The 20,218-nt window shown below is 38.1% G+C and overlaps 1 protein-coding gene across 1 annotated transcript in view; it reads right to left on the bottom strand.

Moving 5' to 3' along the window:
- Window positions 1-10,700: 10,700 nt before the first annotated feature.
- The window catches only part of LOC115483804, a 180,940-nt gene continuing 171,422 nt past the window's right edge, over window positions 10,701-20,218 (bottom strand). The window contains exon 6 of the mRNA XM_030226124.1: window positions 10,701-10,882. Within this exon, the coding sequence (XP_030081984.1) occupies window positions 10,852-10,882 (31 nt within the window). The 3' untranslated portion in view covers window positions 10,701-10,851. The remainder of the gene's footprint in view (window positions 10,883-20,218) is intronic.

Below are 20,218 nucleotides of genomic sequence, written 5' to 3'. Positions count from 1 at the left end.
TGTTGATGAAGTCAGAAACACCCATGAGACTCGGGTATCTTGAATACACAGGCTCGTTGTCTATTGTTCGGATTGTAGCGATGACAGCAGTATTAAAAGGGAGAGCTTCATCAGCATTTGAGAAGGCTCTTTTGTTTCTGAGTATCATGTCCCTAAACTCTTTCTTTACGGAGGGGGGGACTACGATGTCGTTGACATCGGTGAAGTTTACATCGGCACATTGATAGTACTGGAGTTTTTCGGATGTACTCTGGTATTCCAGAGTGTTTTTTGCCAAGTTCAATTTGACTCTGGCTTGTGTTAGCAAGTCGAAGCCTATGATGGCGTCGAAAGAACTTAGGGTATCGAGGAGAAAAAACGGGGAAGTATGTTGGAAAATATTCATAAAGCATTTGCGCTTGATTTCGGTAGACCCGTGGATCGAGTTTACCGAGAACGACTTGGCGACCGGCGTTATGGTCTTTAGCTCTGTTAAGGGCTTCACATAATTTTTTGCCGCGCCAGTGGCAATCAACATCTTCAGAGTTCTCCCAGCCAACCGTCGTTCAATGTACGGAAGCCGGGAGTGTTCCCTAAAAAATTAATCGAGTAGTCACCAGGTGCGTACTCGTTCTCACTCTCTAGTTCTTCAACTGCCTCTTTGGCCGCCTTCTCGAATTCTGTTACGGCTTCTTTGGAATCTGATTGTACGATATTGTTAACGCGTTGTCGTCTTTGACCTGTTGAACGGTCTGACGAATTCTTGCGTTTTGGTGCGTTGGACTCATTAGCCTGAAGCTTGCTGTAGTCAGTTTTTTGTCTAAATCTGGAGGAAGAGTCAACTTCCATGGGCTGTGGATCCCTGGATTGATTGTCTTTAGGGGCCTGGTGCTAGGGACCGCCCTTTTGGCGTTTCACAAAATAGGGATTTCTCTCCTAATTTTGCTCATCTTTGTTAAATCTGGTTTATTTGCCTTGGGCACGGTTTTTGTTACCTTCAGCAGTTTGCGCTCGGTCTTGCAAGGTCTCAATGCTAGCTTCTGCCTCTCTGGCAAGGGCCAGTGCGGATGGTAGATCTTTTGGTTGTGCAGGGAACACAACCGCTCTCAACGGCTTTCTAAGACCGAAGAAAAAGGCGTGCAAGGCGTCGTCTCTGACCTCCCGGTTGAGCAAATCGGCGCCTTCTTGGTCGTGAGACATTACGATTTTGTTAGTTACGAGCGTGAGTTTCTTTTCGACGTCATCGTAGTCATCAGGGACATTTTGCCCTGCGTAACTAACTCCAAACATTGTCTCAACAAGCGCAAGGATGTTTTATCCGAGTATGTGCAATCTAGCCTAGCTAGTGTTGCATCGAAATTTAGGACAGTGTTGTGAGACACTAGTAAGGCTCCAGCTGGGCCTTTGATTTTGTTCCTAATGATCGCTACCGCTTGGTAGTGTGCAGTGCTCTTTGGATAATTCTTGAATAGTTCGTATGCGTTGATGGCTGCTTGCCTCCATGCTACATACTCATCCTGTACGCCGGAGAAATCCGGCACAGATTTAATAATGTCTAAGGGAATATCGCATTTGGCGTTAGGATCGACGAATATTTTCTCGTATGTGACGATTTGCGGCGCTTTCACCTGCAAACTCTGTACTTGTGAAGTTAAAGCGGTTATTTATGCTTGAAACTGATTTTGTTGTTGCGCTAGAGCTTGCCTGATGGCACCTTCAATGAGAGTCTGAAGGTGACCCGGCTCCATTTCTTCAGTTACAACGGTATCTACAGGAGTAAGATCTACTGAGCAATTGATTTCCCCCTCCCAGCTGTCGTCACTATTATATTCGACCTGTATCTTTCTATAATTCCAATTCATTGGCTTATGGTTTGCACTTTTCAAAACTTAGGCCGATCGAGAAAGATCGGCAGGTAAGACTGTTGGCAATAACGGAAACTGGTGTATATTGGGGTATGCAATATTTATTATAAAGTGTGCAATGATTGAAAGGAATGAAATGTTGGCAGAAGAAAGCAGAAATATTTACTTTACTTTACACTTTTTTTTTTTTTTTTTTTTTTTTTTTTAATCACACGTGTCGGTACGTGGCGTTCGTGAATAATTTCTTCAAAACTGAAATCACTTATGAACTTACATGGTATGGGTTCCTATTTATTGGTTGGGCGCCAATTAAGTCTTCCCTCGTAACCTCGTTGCCTGGCGACGAAGTGTGGTTGATCGGACGGTGGTGACTTCTTCTCTTTGTGGGGTGGTGATGAATCCAATAGGTAACTATTGGAATTGTGTGATTAGGTTGGAATTGGTTGATTATCTTGGACGTGGTCAACTATGATTGAAACGCGGGTAAAGTTTATTGACGGCAATGCCGGAGTTTAATCATTCGCTCGACTTAAATTAATTAATGTTGCGATCTAGAAATGAGAGCTGTGTCTGTCGTCAACGTCGTACGCTATGAGACTGACCCTTTGGCGTTTTTCAAAAACGTTTCGCATAGCCTGTGTACTCCGCTACCGCCGCTATTCGCCTTCGTTTCTCTTTTGATTTGCCGTTGTCTTTTATCTTATTTTATGTACGTTATTCTTATTATTACAGTTGTTTCTAGTGCGTCGAGCGTCGTTGTTACTGCTGCTGCTGTTGTTGTATTTGTTGCTGAGGGCAACCAAATATTCGCCGCTATTCGTCTTCGTTTCTCCTTGATTTGCCCTTATTTTCTATCTTATTTTATGTAAGCTATTCTTATTATTACAGTTGTTTCTAGCACTGCTAGAAACTGCTGCTGTTGTTGTTGTATTTGTTGCTGAGGGCAACCAAATACTTATGATCGTGTGTTGCGTACTTAGAAATAACAATGTATGACAGTGAGGGGTATCTTATATGCTTAGTTGTTAACTACCCCCCCCCCCCCCATTATATGTCGGAGAATAGGTAGTCGAAATATACAGGCGCCTTACCGGCGCTTGCTGGTAATATGTTTGAAGGTCACACTACATATGTATTGGTGTGTCTTCGAGCATTTTCGTAGAAACATAATTGCAACACTATGCTGATATTGCATCATCCTTTTTTGTGCGTTGCGATTGGTTGCCTGTGTTTTGTAGTTTGGTAAAGTTTTAGCGAGGCGACCGCTACAGAATCTGTCGCCGAGTGTGGTTTGATGGAAGGCCCAAGCAATGAGAGACTGACAGAGTTCAGTTGTATTGGGGATCTGAGTGTAATCGAAACTTGCTGCGCTAAAGCAATGCCAAACAATAAGAATATTAATGACGCTACAACATATATATAAATTCCAAAACAAGTGCCGACGCCGCAGATCCCAGGTACAGTGAATGTGTATTGCGCTATTAGTGCTGGCGCCGGCTCCGCGACTCTTTTGAGTACCGCACATTACATTGTAGGGAAACAACATTTGTATTTCACTTCGAGCGATTACATTGAAGGCAAACAAAATTTATATTACGCTTCGAGCGACGCCCTGCAAGAGATAAGGCAACGCAAGGTTGGCCACTCAGCAGTTGTGCAACAATCAGAATCACATTTTGCGCCACGTCGTATAACCGTTCAAACAATTACATATTCGATTAGAACACACACCAACCAAATATATATTGCAGTTCTGAAAGAAAAAAAGGATAAAAAAAATAGAAAGAAAACATACGAAATTCTGTTTCTCACACACACCTTAGTATTTGAACTCTTAAAAAATAACGTAAAACATTTTGTTGATATTCATAAATCCCTAGACTAAATGACAAAAACAAAATTAGGGTTTGTCTCGAAACTAATTCTACCTAGGAAACATAGATATTAGCTTTGAAACAGCGTTAGCCTCCCAAGCCTCCCATTAATACAGAAGAAGTGACATTGTTAAATAAAGACGTTAATAATATGGAGCCCAGATCTTCAAATAACGAACCCAGCCCTTCTAATGCACCATGGAACCCTACGGTTACCATGTCCTCAGTAAACCTAACACACCATGTTAAAATACGTTAAAGAACTACAAACTTTTGACATCCATTTTTAACCAGTGTCGAGGAATTTATTCTTCTAATCTCCGAATCAAATCGGACATTACATGGACTAGTCCTCCTCAGGAACATTAGGAATAAAATCGTGGGCAGGGCCAGGGATATTCTCGACCAAGCCAACCCTTCCTTAAATTGGGACCACATAAAAATAAGTTTAATTCGTGCATTTGGGGTTAGGCGAACTGAAGAAGCCCTAATCGGCGACATTGAAAATGTGTCGGGGGCTTAACCTTAACCATATTATATTCCGACATATTCAATATAAAAAGCAATTGATTTCCCTGGCTAGCTAAAGAGACTCTTTATAGCAACCTATGTCTCTGGGTGTTCTTCCGCGAACTTAGAGAACCATTGAAGTCCCTTATTAGACTAAAAGATCCCAAACTATCGAAGAAGCATTTGACCTATGCAGAACCGAAAACGCATCGACCCGAGACAGACGAAACTACGACAATAGTTACCGGAACAGCAGGGACGCACCACCACGATACGGAGCGCAATTTATAGTTACAACCGTAATAATAATTATAATCAAAATCGTAGTTACTTCGGTAAAAACTCTGACTCTCATGAACACAGACTAACAGACAGACAGCGAAACGGCGAACACGAACAAAGGGACACCCGACGTAATCCATTTAATAGGGACAACCAATGAGGAGACCTTAATAATACTGAAATGAAGCAAGCAGAGCTTTCCAACATCGAAGATGGACAAAAATTTTCGCTCAAAAGCCTTACCATACCCACAAAATACATAAATCGAGTGTACTACTGTTCTACTCTCCCCTATATCTTAATTACTTCCCTCAAGAAACAACCATTAAAATTTTTACTGGACACAGGGTCCACCAACTCATTTATTAATGCTGAATCTGCCCCTATCATTAATAGAATAGATTTACAAGAACCAAAAATTATAACAACAGCTCTCAAGAGCTTTAGAATTCGCAAGAAGATAACTATCCCTTTATTGCCTGAATTTAAGCAAAACGGGGTATTTACTTTATCGAAGGCCTACTGGGCATGGATGTTCTTAATGCACTTAGTGCAAAAATAAATCTAAACGATCTCTTACTCGAATCACCAAGAGTATCATTAACAATTTTCAACGGTGCCAATAATTCATCCGAAATTTAGCACGTGTCAGCAGAAACGAAAAACATCATTTCAATACCAGTTGCAATTCAAAACGGGGACTTTTACTGTCAACAAATAAATATCAAAGATAGCGTTACCATATCAGAGAAAATATATAAGGCAGAGGACAGCATGGGAAAAGTAGAAATAATAAATAGCTCACCTGAGGACCTCTTATTCTGCCTAGAACAACCCTTAAGAGTAGAGTCATACCAAGAAGACAATAATATCCAAATCCATAGCCTGAACAGTGCAACATCCCCTCTCATTACTCATTGTACCAATCTAACCTGTATTAGAACGGAATATATGAACAAAGAGGAAAAAAATAAGATCATTCAACTGTGTCACGGCAGTTCCGACCTGTTCTATAAGGAAAACCTTTTCGAATAAAATTAGGCACACGATACCCACAACGGATAACACACCCATCTACACAAAGTCGTATAGATACCTCACCATACACAAATTAGAAATATAAAAAAAAACAAATAGCAACTCTTCTTAAACCAAAAAATCATTCAAAATAGCTGCTCACTTTGTAGCTCAAACGTGTGGGTCGTTCCGAAAAAATCTGACTGGCAATAAGAAGTGGAGGTTAGTAATCGATTATAGGAAACTGAACAAAAAAGCAATTTCAGATAGGTACCCCATCACCAAACATCAACGACGTACTGGACAATATTGGAAAATCAATCTACTTCTCGACCATCGACTTAGCAAGCGGGTTCAACCAAATCGAGATGGAATCCGGTGACATGACAAAAACAGCATTTACTATGGAAAACGGGCATTATGAGTTCGTCCGTATGCCGTTCGGGCTGAAGAGCGCCAACGAGTCATGGACAACGTCCTAGGCGACCTCGTTGGCCCCATTTGCTTGGTCTACCTAGACGATATAATTATCTTTTTTACCATCCCTGCAACAACACATTAACGACATTTCGAGCTTTTTTGTAAAATTAACAGCAGCTAACCTCTTTAGGTTCAGATTACCAAATTGGAATATCTTCGGACGGAGATCGACTTTCTACGGCCCATTGTTACAGATAACGGAATAAAACCAAATCCAGACAAGATAGACACTATTAAAAACTTTCCTTTCCCAAGGAATAGGAATTAGTTAAAATCATTTTCAGTGTTGTTCAGATATTATAGGAAATTCAGTAGGGACTTCGTCAAAATCACGAAACCAATGACGAAACAACTAAAAGGCAAAAAGAAATATTTCCACAGATACCGAATTTACGGAAGCATTCGACAAATGCAAAACCTTGCTCTGCAACGACCCAATTCTACAACACCCCGACTTCAATAAACCCTTCATTCTCACAACAGACGCAATAACTTAGCGCTAGGCGCAGTGCTCTCACAAGGTAGTGTTTCTAACGACAAACCTGTGGCGTATGCTAGTAGAAGAAAAAGAAATGTTAGCCATCGTCTGGACACTCCAGACCCTATATTTTCGGCAACAAAGTACCACTTGTTACAGATCATAGACCTCTCACCTGGTTAATGAAGTTCAAAGAGCCATACTCTAAGCTTGTCCGATGGAAGCTACAACTCCTAGAATATGACGATGAAGTAGTGTACAAAAAAGGCTACCAGAACGTAGTGGCAAATGCGTTGAGTAGACTAGAATGCAACTTAAATGACAACAACATAGACTTGACAACATCGAACAAGCCGTATACCGAAACACCTATAAATGACTTAAAATACCAAATAATTTTCGAAAACGGGCCCAACTTCACAAATAAAATAATATCACCGTTTAAGAATTAAATTAAGACGAATAATTCAGGTCCCCACTTTCAACGACCAAATAATAAAAACCATACTTGGGGATCATATCAAACCTCACAAAATATACGCTATAATGGCGGACGACCAAACCTTTCTAGCATTCAAAGCATATACAACATGCATTTCAATCAAAACGATTAATTCAAAATAGTCAGATGCAAAAACATACTGAAGGAAATAACAGACCAGACACAATTGGATAAAATCATCTCGAAGTACCACACAGACACAAACCACAGGGGAATCGATGAGACATATCAAAAAAGGGAATTCTATATTCCCAAACTTAAAGAAATAGTGAGCAAAACCATAAAGAACTGCAGCGTTTGTCTAACAACAAAATATGACAGACATCCCCAACAAATACCCTTTGTCATCCCTGAAATTTCGTCCCTACCCCTACAAATTATACACATAGATATTTATACTATTAACAAAGCATATTACTTGACTGTCATTGCGCAAGCATACACAATTGATAATAGGAACATGATTAACATCGTAAAATCCATTAAAAATTTTATAAAAACATTCGGCATTAAAAAAAAATAGTTTGCGACCAAGGGCCAGAATTCGCAGGGAAAATCTATAAAGACTTTTGCGACCAGTTCGATTTCGAGCCCCACATGACATTATTCTAATAATCTTTTAGCAACGCTCCAGTTGAAGGACTTCACTCAACCCTTACCGAAAGTTATAGAATAATCTTAATAAAAGGAAAAAACAGAAACTCACTTTAGACCACGAAGACATACTAACGGAAACCATCATAACATACAATAACTCAATACACTCGAACACAAACCTCACACCGTATGAAGCCTTCACAGGTAGAATGTTCATTCACGCCAAATTCAGCACACGATTACCTTAAAACAAGTAAGAAAGCTCTAGTCGGGGTGCCCGACTAGGAGATACCCTGATCCCAGTCCTCTGAGTTTTTTTTTTAATTTCCCGTAGTTTGTATCGAGTATTCAAAAAAAAAAAAAAAGAAAACAAATAAAAATCGACATTGCGAGACCAGGTTTCGAGCCCGGATTATTTGCGCAGCAATAAAACAATAAAAAATGTCTCATCTCCACCGGTCTCGAACCCCGGACCGATCTGCATACTAGTGCCGCCTCTACCAACGCAGCCACTGCACCTCTTGCGAAAAGAGTTGCAAATTTGAAGTTAAGTAGCAGCTAATAATTCAGCACAATTCAAGCGCAATTTCAATTCTTGGAATAGAGAAGAATACACGCATTTGAATGTATGTGTGCACACGCATAGGAAAAATGCGTGCGCGTGGCGCTGCTGACATGTGCTTTTGCAAATTGGCCAAACGTTTTGTATAACAACTTCTGTTTTACGTAATGGATTTTAATGAAATTTTCAGCATATGATCTACATATCCTATTGGCTTGGTTGAGATGCAAACGCTGTCACATAATGACCCTATTTCCAACCAAACTTTACTTTAAGAATTTGGAGAAATTTGGAGCCGGTATCCGTTCGAGATTTAATTTATTTACTGCATTTAAATAAAGTTTTTATTCGATAACAATTAAATATGAATAGTTATCGAATATTTGAAACAAACTTGACCTGCGCGTGCTATACACGGACCTACAAAAAAAATTTCTCTAGCTCTTATAGATGCTGAGATCCACGCGTTCACACATACGGACAGACGGACGGATGGACAGACGGACAGACGGACAGACAGACAGACGGACAGGGCTCAATCGACTCGGCTTGTCGTCCTGATCAGGAATATATATACTTTATGGGGTCTGCCACGCCTCCTTCTGCCTGTTACATACATTTGCACAAAACCATTATACCCTGATTTCCCATTTTTATTGGGATCAGGGTATAAAAACTTAATGAATGCAAATCCAACTTATATCCAACAATTAAACAGCAGCTGAACAAACAAGAGAACACTATTATTAGTAAATATAATAAACTTTTACATTGATATCCTCTTTAATCAGTTAAACAATTTGGCAGAAAGTTTGTTATTCATTAAATTAAATTACTACCACGTTTTATACTTAACGTGGTTGAGCTTCAAAAATTAAGAACTATGATCAACACACAAAATATTACCGTGGAAACAGATTACGAATTGTACAACATCCTTCGGATGGAAGCATATTCGGAAAATAAGAGTATTATCTTTAAGATTAAAATACCAATTTTATTTAGAGAAGAATATTATCTGTACCACCTTATACCACTGCCCATTAAAGGACAACATTTTTAAAAATACCCGAATATGTTGTAATGAACTGCAAGCAACTGTAGAAACTAAGGAAACTCAGAATAATTGTGTAAAATTATATAAGTTAAATATTTGACAAAACAAACTAACTACTAGAAACAAATGCCTAGAAAACTTGTTGAGTAACCAAACGTCGAGTCGTTTTCATCTTAAACGGCGCAAACACAGAAAATCAAACAACCAGCAATAAACCATAGTCCAATCGGAAGCCTTGGAAAAATTTGAAATAGAGATGCCAAAAATCAAACACATGAAAACTAATACGACAACTAAGTCGATCAAACTGAAAAGCCTTTATTTCACTGTTGATTACCCAACCCGTCTAAGCACGACACATTTCACTACGATTTATTCTGCAATAATCCTTCTGTTGATCAGCATGATCATACTCATAAGACACTGGAGGAAAGAAGTTATTTTTAAGGAAACAATTTCCGGCATTCTACGTACCGGCCGTCCCTAGCCTTTGGCCAGCACTCCACACTGGGGGGGAGGTGTTACTATCCCGATGCTGGCCACAGCTTCGCTTCCTCTCAAGCCTCGCACCCACCAACAACTCTGCCTTTGTGGCAATGAGCGGAAGTAACGTCACTGACCGCGAGTCAGAAGCAATAACAAAGCCGACGTGTGACGCTCGGCAGAACTCAGAACTTTAGAAATTGAATAAAACACTTCAATTTTGACTCGCAAACCAACCAGTTCTGAATTTATTTGTACTCCAACCTTAGAATTACTTGATGAACAATTAAAAATCTCGCCGAGGGACATTATCTCCAATTATCAACGAAGCTCCATCACTCGGACCACAACCTAAACTCATATCGAGTTTGCTTCAAAGACTTGATAACTATTTGCATTTTATTGTGATCGAAGAAAAACATGAATGAAATGCAGTTAATAAATTATATCTCGAACGTCTTAAGAACTAAATTTTGTATTTAGTTATATGTATATTTTGTGCAATTTTGATTTTTAACCTACAGTGGGTCAATTTTAGTTTCTGACTCTGATTGTTGTAACGAGCTGATTGCCTTTCAAGCCTTTCTATGCATTTGTGGCAATAATTATTGTCTTCGTAGACTCTTGCCATTGTAAAATGTCGTTATGTGGAGGTATTTGGCTGGTATATGTTTTCTTAGGCTTTCAGTACAATTTTTTCAGGATCTTATGAGATACATATTACTAGCGTCTCTGTGAGGATCGATATATATATTTAAATGTATAAATATAAATACACTGTAAGTGTATATGTATGTATGTATTTATACATATGTTTAATGAGATAGAATACATTACGTTGAACTGATAAACACTCCGCAGTGCGACGTGTTTTATAATGTTTAATAAATATCCCTTAAAGCAAATGATCCATTTTTATCAACGAAGACAATGGTAAGGGGCAGTTAGAAACATTAAAAGAGTTGTTATGCTCAAAGTGACAACTTGGACATCCGAAGTGTCGCTGGTGTCTCCATCTATAAGTATTGTAAGCATGAACTTTCAGCCAATTGAATTTAGCCCGGATTGAACTCGGAATAAGCCGTGGGTCCGTTACACAACAAACTATAGTATAGTATAATATAGTATTGATAATTATTTCTATACGTCACCTTCCTTCAAGCATTTAAGTCCCATAATATTGCAGTAAGGCTGATCTGAAAGAAAAGATATACATTTTTATCATACTGTTTGAGTTGTAACAAATAAGACAGCTCTAGTCGGGGTGCTCGACTAGGAGATACCTTGATCCCAGTTGTATCTGCGTTTTTTAATATTTTCCGTAGTTTGTATCAAGTATTAAAAACAAAAGCAAATAAAAATTGATATTACGACACCAAGATTCGAAAGCACAATTTTTACGCAACGCTCACCAACTCTACCAACACAGCCACTTCATAATTAAAAAGAAAACAATAAAAAATGTTACATCGCCACCCGTCCCGAATCCAGAGATTAACCGCTACCGTGCGCCGTTTCTACCAAGGGCACCACTGCACTGCTTGCAAAAAGAGTTGCAAATTTGAAGTTAAGTAGCAGATAATAATTCAGCCAGTTTCAATCGCAATTTCGATTCTTCGAATAGAAAAGAATACACGTAATTGAATGTATGTTTGCACACGCATAGGAAAAATACGTGCTCGTGCAAAAGCACATGTCAGCAGCGCCAAGCTCACTCATTTTTCCTATACGTGTGCATATTACATTAAGTTTGTTGTCTCGGTCCTGTGACGTGAGCTCGCGGTCCGGATTACGGTCATCTTATTAAGATTATGGTGGAGGCTTGACTTCACCCTTTTCACTTACTGGCTTTGTGGCTCAGTAATTGATGTCAATAAGTAAATGATCAGTTTAACGTCCAGTTGCCGGAGTGCAAGTAGTTTTAATGTTAACCAAAAGCTCTTTCGTACGAGAGTAAACTTAAGTTTAGAAGCCACAACGGCTATTTCATTAAAGAAATTACAACAACAATCGGCATGCTGACTAAGCATGATAGGGCGTCAAACTGTAACGTGCGAGGTCTGCCACGCCTCCTTCTGCTTGTTACATACATTTGCACAAAACGGGAATTCTTGATCAGGACGACAAACCGAGTCGTCTGTCTGTCTGATCGTATGTATTTTTGTAAATGCAGTTATTTTATTTTTTCTAGAGAGGGCCTCTAAATTTGTATTTAGTTGTATGTAAATTTTATTCAAATTTGATGTGTTGGATTTTGGATACCGGCTCCAAATTTCTTCAAATTCTATCACGACATTGTTCCAGAAAAATTGAAAGTGCCGTATGAAAAGCATGGCGTTGTGGAGGTGGTCTGAGAACTGCGTTGTTTGTGATATTATGTCCAGGAGAATTTTTGCCTTTATACATCTAATACTATATATATACGTGTTATTGTTACGTGGATATTGTTGACCTCTCCATAATTATATAATATTGTTATATACTATTGCCATTTTATGTTTTACTACTTATATTATTTGTTACTTGAATATACACATACTTGTTAATGCTGGATTACGTAGGGAGCAATTGCATAAATTAATTTCCATTTCATATCGGATTTGCGATAAACAAGTGGAAAAACTGAAATAAAAAAATATTTAAAAAAATTTATTAGAAATTATTTGTATGCACTATATAAAGAAAAGTATATATTAGGTATTATAAAATTTGTTAAATGTTCAAAGCTACTAAATTTACAAAATGGATGCTTTTAGATTTGTGACACGGCTTGTGAACGAGTTTACCAAGATCAATTTATTAAACTTAATGTTAAAGCTACTTTAAATTTTCAATCTATTCTTCTAAGTTATAATTTTTGCTTGCTATATTTTACATTCCATCTTCAATATGATATATTCTGGCAATGTTCTATATATACAATCTCTTCTTTCTTCTAACCAACAATAACATGTTAAGGCTTTTTAATTTCAACATTCTAAAAGGTATTTTCGAAAATAAAGATGATGATCATTAAAATATTGGAAGTCAGAATTGCATGCACATATCGCATTTACATAATGCTAGAAGCATTCATTTTTTTTTTGCCCCCATCCTAGTCTTAATAGATAGACCCTGATCGCATTGAAAATGGGAAAATCTGGGTATACTGGTGTTCTGGAAATGTATGTAACAGGCAAACATTTTTTTGTAGGTCCGTGTATAGCACGCGCATATCAAGTTTGCTTCATATATTCGATAACTATTCCTGTTTTAGTGTTATCGAATAAAAACATGATCGAAATGCAGTTAATAAATTATATCTCGTACGTCTTACGAGCTAGAACTTCCAAATTTGTATTTAGTTTTATCTATATTATATGCAATTTGGATTTTTATTGGATTTTGGATACTGGCTTCAAATTTCCCCAAATTCGTAAAATTTTAATTCAGTTGATAGAGTTGATGCGCCTTGCGTAGGAATTGTGGGTTCGAATCTTGGTGTTGTACTATCGATTTTTATTTGTTTTTGTTTTTTGAATACTTGATACAAACTACGGAAAATATTAAAAAACGCAGATAGGACTGGGATCAAGGTATCTCCTAGTCGGGCACCTCGACTAGAGCTTTCTTAATAATGCATTTTAAAGACATTATCAGCATATGATCTATTGGCTTGTTAGAAATGCAAACTCGATTACTTATTGGTCTAATTTCCAACTGAGCAGGTAATCAAAATACAAACAAAAATCAAAATTGCATAAAATATACATAAAACAAAAATTAAAATTGCAGAAAATATAAATAAAACTAATTACAAAATTTTGAGGCTCAAGCTCTTAAGCCTTACGAGATATAATTTAACAACTGCATTTCGATCATGTTTTTAATTGAAAAAGGCAAAAGTAACAAGTAAGAAAGCTCTAGTCGGGGTGCCCGACTAGGTGATACCCTGTTCCCAGTCCTCTAAGTTTTTTAATATTTTCCGTAGTTTGTATCGAATATTCAAAAGAAAAAAAGAAAAAAAAAATGACATTGCGAAACCAAGTTTCGAACTCGGATTATTTGCGCAACGTGCCCCAACTCTACCCCATTTTTAATTGGATCGGGGTATACAATGATTAAGTTTTCCATCAAGCAAATTTTGGTGTTGCAAAAATATATTAAGGTGTGCACAAAATCAAAATATGATAGGCATCCCAAAAAACAGGAACTCGGCGCGACTCCAATTCCTTCATATGCAGGCGAGATGTTGCATATTGACATTTTTCCCACAGATAAAAACTGTTTTTAAACTTGTATCGACAAATTCTCCAAATTTACAGTAATGCAACCAGTCATATATGTACCACCATTACACAGCACCTCAAATAGACAGGTAGAACGGTAGAGAATTGGTGATGGGCCAAAAATCCCACGACATAGCCATAGTCATAGCCTTGTACAACATGTCTAAACACTCAGTTACCAACAAAATGCCAATTGAAATAATCTTTTCCACACCGGGCAAGTTTAACCAAACTATTTAAAGCAAGTTAGCAAGGGCACCACAAGCCTATCTGGACAGATGTACCCCAGATAGGCAGAACAGGGTGTTCGATGTAGGCGAAAGAGGTTCCTGAAGAACGACAAGAGTTTGGGTAACAAGTTGTGCTTCTTATGCTTGGAAGGGATCATACAAGTAGACCTTAGGAATGTTTGTGCTGTTAAAGGGGACGAACAGAGAGTGAACAGAGTCTTGCATTTGATAAGCGGGATACTAGTCGGGCAGTAAACAAAATTTACATAAACGCAATTTACAAACGCATTTACATAAACAAGTACGAAAATATAAAACTTACGTTCTCTGCCACGTTCGCCAAATCCTAGTTAATAAAACCACAATATTTAAGTCATTGTCGATTATATCTCACCAAGCTAGTTTGTAAGAAGGCTGTGGCACCCATGCCTAAGAAAGAGAGAAAGTGTGATGATAAAGTTTTAGCTAGCACAGATCTCACCACAAACAATTTGCAAGTTACAATTACGTGTTACACGCGCTCGTGAATTATACCCAGGCAGATCAGATATGTACACGGTCACATGGAACCAACTACAGTGGTAGACAAAGAAGTGCTTGACATCGACACACGATCTGCAAGAATCCATTGATGACATATCTGTGACAACAATCAGGATGCCCACCTGGGCACACACAAATGCATAACCATAATAATGGTGCAAAGTATTCAAAGCAGAGAAACCGGAGAAACACTTGAGTCAAGTCGACATTCACCAAGGGTGTAGCATTGACGTCAATAATCTTAAAAGGGGAGCATAATAATAAGGTTCTGTAATCGAAAAGGTTCTGTAACTATCGTTACAATCCCCGATTTTACCATCATTACAAGTAAGATGTCAAAAAACTTTCTCCTTCTCCTGTAACCTCTCCGAATGTAGACGTATATTAAATTACGCTATAGCAAAAAGAAATATCACATAATATAGTACGCCAAGAGTTGCACTTCTTTCGTGCACCTCTTCTACTTTCATAGGAAAATGTAGAAAAGAGCTTTAATTATACCCTGATCCCATTGAAAATGGGAAATCAGGGTATAATGGTTTTGTGCAAATGTATGTAACAGCCAGATGGAGGCGTAGCAGACCCCATAAAGTATATATATTCTTGATCAGGACGACAAGCCGAGTCGATTGAGCCCTGTCCGTCTGTCTGTCTGTCCGTCTGTCCGTTTGGCCGTATGTGTGAACGCGTGGATCTCAGCATCTATAAGAGCTAGAGACTTGAAATTTTGTAGGTCCGTGTATAGCACGCGCAGGTCAAGTTTGTTTCAAATATTCGATAACTATTCGCACTTAATTGTTATCGAATAAAAACATTATTGAAATGCAGTAAATAAATTATATCTCAAACGTCTTAAGAGCTAGATCCTCCAAATTTTGTTTTAGTCTTATGTATTTTATGCAATTTTGATTTTTGTTGGATTTTGGATACTGTCTCCAAATTTCCCCAAATTCTTAAAATTTAAGTTCAGTTGGAACTAGGCACATTATGTGAAGGAGTTTGAAACTCAACCAAGCCAATAGAATATGTAGATCATCTGCTGAAAATTTCAATAAAATCCATTAAATAAAACAGAAGTTATTAAAAAAAACGTTTGGCCAATTTGCAAAAGCACATGTCAGCAGCGCCACGCGCACCCATTTTTCCTATGCGTGTGCACACATACATTCAAATGCATGACTTCTTTTCTATTCCAAGAATCGAAATTGCGCTTGAATTGTGCTGAATTATTAGCTGCTACTTATATTCAAATTTGCAACCGCTCGAACAAGCAGTGCAGTGGCTGCGTTGGTAGTGGCGGCGCTCGTGTGCGGCTAGGTCCGGGGTTCGAGACCGGTGGAGATGAAACATTCTTTATTGTTTTATTTTTTCTTTAATTATGAAGTGGCGGTGTTAGTAGAGTTGGTGCACGTTGCGCGAATAATCCGGTTCGAAACCTGGTTTTTTTTTTTTTTTTTGAATACTCGATACAAACTGCGGAAAATATTAAAAAACTCAGAGGCCTGGGATCAGGGTATCTCCTAGTCGGGCACCCCGACTAGAGCTTTCTTACTTGCTTTGCTATGAACCTGATTAGTCAGCCGATAAAATATTGGAAAAACGCCATATTTTTACGAAACAAAAGTAATGCTGAACTATAATAATGTTCCATCCAAAGTAAGCTGCAGTGGAATACAGAAGCATCATTTCGAGCTTGAAATTCGGAAAGCATTCAGTTATGGTTTGGGGTGCATCTCTCGCGCAGGAAAACTGACACTTCCAGAGAACACCATGAATGTGGTTCAGTACCTTCACATTTTAAAGATGAATTTTAAGTAAAGAGGAAATCGGGATCCAAAAAAAAACCACATAACTGAAAGCTGATATCCTAGAATAATGATCCCTCTTAAATAACAAATTAGGTCAATACAACGTAACGTAAAGTCTCCAACTGGTGTTAAATGCTACGGAAGATCAAACTAAGTATTAAAAATAGAGTTATTTGTTTTAAATTTTAAATTGTAAAAATAAAATTATTTTGTGTAAGCACTTTTGTGACAGTAATTAGTAATTTTAGTTTTTTTTGTTTAATTTGTTACTCATTTTTAGTTTTATTATCTGTTTGTATAATTTAACTCAATACCTATTGCTCAATAGTTTAACATTATTAAATAGTAAACTTTGATGGTGGAAAATCGGAAACAACTATATAAAACAGTGGTGAAAGTCCAACTACTTCTACTTTTCAATTCAATCCAATATATTTTTGAATTTTTGATAAACGCTAACTGCGTTCATCAGTTTGGTTATATGCTGATATCTTGTGCTTTTTTTCATAATCTTATGTACAGTTTTTTTCACAGATGCGATTATTGGACTATCGTTTTATTAAATTGTTCATTGTAACTTGAGTCATTAGGTGCTAAGAACGAATTTAGAAGTTATACACTATTCGGATTTTAGGTGTACCATTATAATTTGGTTTAGATGGGTATTTACCAAACAGTGGAATCTTAATAATGATGATTATTTTCTTATCAAAGTTAATTAGACTGTATTTTGGTTATCGTAACATGACAATATTATTTTACGCCATATATATTACTTTGAATATAATTTCTTATCAGGATGATTCCTCCATGCTATGTATCTTTTGAATCATGAAGATGGCTCTGACATCTTCATGATTCAAAAGATACATAGCATGGAGGAATCATCCTGATAAGAAATTATATTCAAAGTAAGGTTTGGATGCTTGGACAAACAAATAGTTTTAAACAATAAAATAATGTAAAACTGTGGTGGTGCTCAGTTCTGTAATGATCTTTATTCGTCTCTTAAATCAAACTTATCAAGTGCTGAGTGTGTAAGGGTCATTGCTGGTATGTCTAATTTAGATTTCAGGTATGTAATTTGATCTATTCCTTTTGCACTCCCTGCTATTCGTTGAGTACGTAGACGGTATGCTTACAATTCTTGAATATGTTGTATGTTCATGGTTGAACGGGGGCCATAAAATGTGACAGCTAACAATTGCTGCCTCTGGTTTCTACTTTTAATCATATACAGGACCATTAAAACTATTGTAATTATTATTATTCCTAACGAAATGTGTCCATTTACAGTGTGGAAGACCAGACAATCAATGAGTTGTTTACTACAATGTGGTGAAGTGGCTTCGGAACCCATTGTGGTCGATAACTCTGAAGAACACTGGAGAGTACTGTGCAGTATTCGTTGACGCTACCTCCTGCGGTGTTATGATGTTGATTTTACCTAGCCTGGCTGAACATCCAGTATTTAGTTCAATTATGTCTTGGTTTGGTAATAAGGTCATCTCATGTGGGCTGACATCATTTCAAATACTTTGAAGAGGCACCGATATTTTCCGTTAAGCTTTTGAACAAAGGTTGCGTTTTGCTTGGTTTTAATGGCTATATTTCACATCTCTCGTCATCTGCATCTTTCCACGCCCAACTTCTCTCGCATAAGTACGTGCCCTCGTCTTCATGGCGACAACGACTTACTTCTGTTTTAGTCATTGTTAGTCTGTTTTAGTCAGTTGTTTTAGTCAGTGTTAATCTCAGTGTTGAAGATAAGGAATTTTGTTTTGATTCTCGGAAACACCTTTCTTAACTCGAGTACAAGTGGTATGACATGATAATTGATGTATAAGTTACCTTGGTTGTATTCTTCTCGCGTCGCCTTAGAATGATCCGTAAGCGTCGTCTTCTGGATCGGCTATTGATTAGTTTGGGAAAGCTAAGGCCTTTCCTAATCGTTGGCCTTCTGGCTTAACGATGAATATATATATATATCAATAAACGGCTGTGTTGGTGATCCAATGAGACTATGCTCTCTTGATGGTTGAACAGAACTGTCTTTATTAATACAATAATTCTTCACTTAGAGCTAAAGACAAGGGAATGTGGAACTTATGTCTAAACAACACGCTACAAAGTCATAATCGCGGCAAGCCGACTCAGCATTATCTTAAGTGCTAACGGAAGACTCTGACGACATAACATTGGTGTCTGGTTATACCCGTTGACTGATGCGCCGCGGGCGAGGGTTGCATAAGTGCGAGGGTCACTTACTCCCCCCTAAGAGTTATGACCGTTCTCGGTCGTACTGAATTTGCCGATAGCCCTTTGTATTTCTCGCGACTCTCGTCTTCAAAAGGAGTAGAGCGTAGAGGTGGAGAAATATCAATAGTGGCACCATCGATATTCAAAGATTGTTTATTTTGAACCATCGGTAGTGACGATAGTACCATCGTCATCATCGATAGTGCCATCGATAGTATAGCCCGACATATATAAGAAAATTGTGCTTTATTTTAACCAAAAGTTACGATTCAGAAACAAGAGAATGTTTAAATATTCTTCTATAAGTCGTGTCCGACTATCCGAAAAAAAGTGGCCCACCTGAATGCCCTTTCAGATTCTACGGACGTAGCGGGAAGGCAGAGGTACTTGCAGAACAGGGTTTTAATAGAGACGCCCACTATCGATGGCACCATTGATAGTGAATGGGCCACTATCGAAAGTGTCTGCTACTATCGATTGTGGCTTGATAGTGCCCAACCATCGATAGTGCCGAGAGCGAGAGCAAGGCTGAGTGTTACCTCGGCTACAAATCAGGAGTTAAAGGGATTGCTGTTTATTCTGTGGAGGGTATGCTCAGGACTGGATCATGACCGATAATGTTTAACAGGGGTGATCCAGCTATACCCAGAGTTTTGCATAGGGCCTCGCGTTGATTTATATATTTAGTTCCATTTATGATGGCTGCCCGTTCGAACGTGATGAGATGTGTAACGTTCGTAGATATATCTGGGCCGCCGTCTGTACTGATACTTGCCGGATTTTCGTTAACGATAATGGCACCGTCGTCGACGAACGTAATGTCCTTTAATTGGCTGGGCTGCGTGTGGCATCGAGCTGTGCTTCCAGCATGTAGGGCCCGTGCGCAAGTATCATGGCTCGTTAATTTGTAGAAAGTAGTGTAGGTGGTCTTGGTGCATTCGGTTACTGCAAGAATGCCGTCTTTACATTCAGCCACGACGTTGTCTTGATATTGTAACACGGTGTGTTGGTGTGGTACTGGGAATATGATGACCTTCTTACAAATAGACTTAACTCTAGGGTAGGCGATTAGAATGTGTATTATATTTTCGGAGTGGATCACTTTAATGTTGGACGCTTCTAACAGACTTCAGTTGTTTGTTCAATTCAGTTGTTTATCAATTAAAGAGTTCAAATCATTATGATCAAAAATTGTGGGGTTCAAACTCTCAGACTTGGCGATTGTCAGCATTAAGTTCTGGATTTACAGTATTATCATTCTATTTCGTTCTAGCAATGCTTCATACAAATGTGGATTGACAACTAGATTATTTTTCTTTTCGCTGATTATTTTATTAGCTGTATCTGTAAGTCGGTTTATTTGTTTTTGGTTATGAGTTAATTATTACCTGTCTATTGTTTGATTCAATCAATTGTGATTCGGA

This window comes from Drosophila hydei, unplaced genomic scaffold, assembly GCF_003285905.1.
Source record: "Drosophila hydei strain 15085-1641.00,03,60 unplaced genomic scaffold, DhydRS2 tig00000060-arrow-pilon, whole genome shotgun sequence".
Lineage (NCBI taxonomy): Eukaryota > Metazoa > Arthropoda > Insecta > Diptera > Drosophilidae > Drosophila > Drosophila hydei.
Note: the sequence above shows the minus strand (reverse complement) of the source record. Positions and strands in the feature narration are given on the sequence as shown.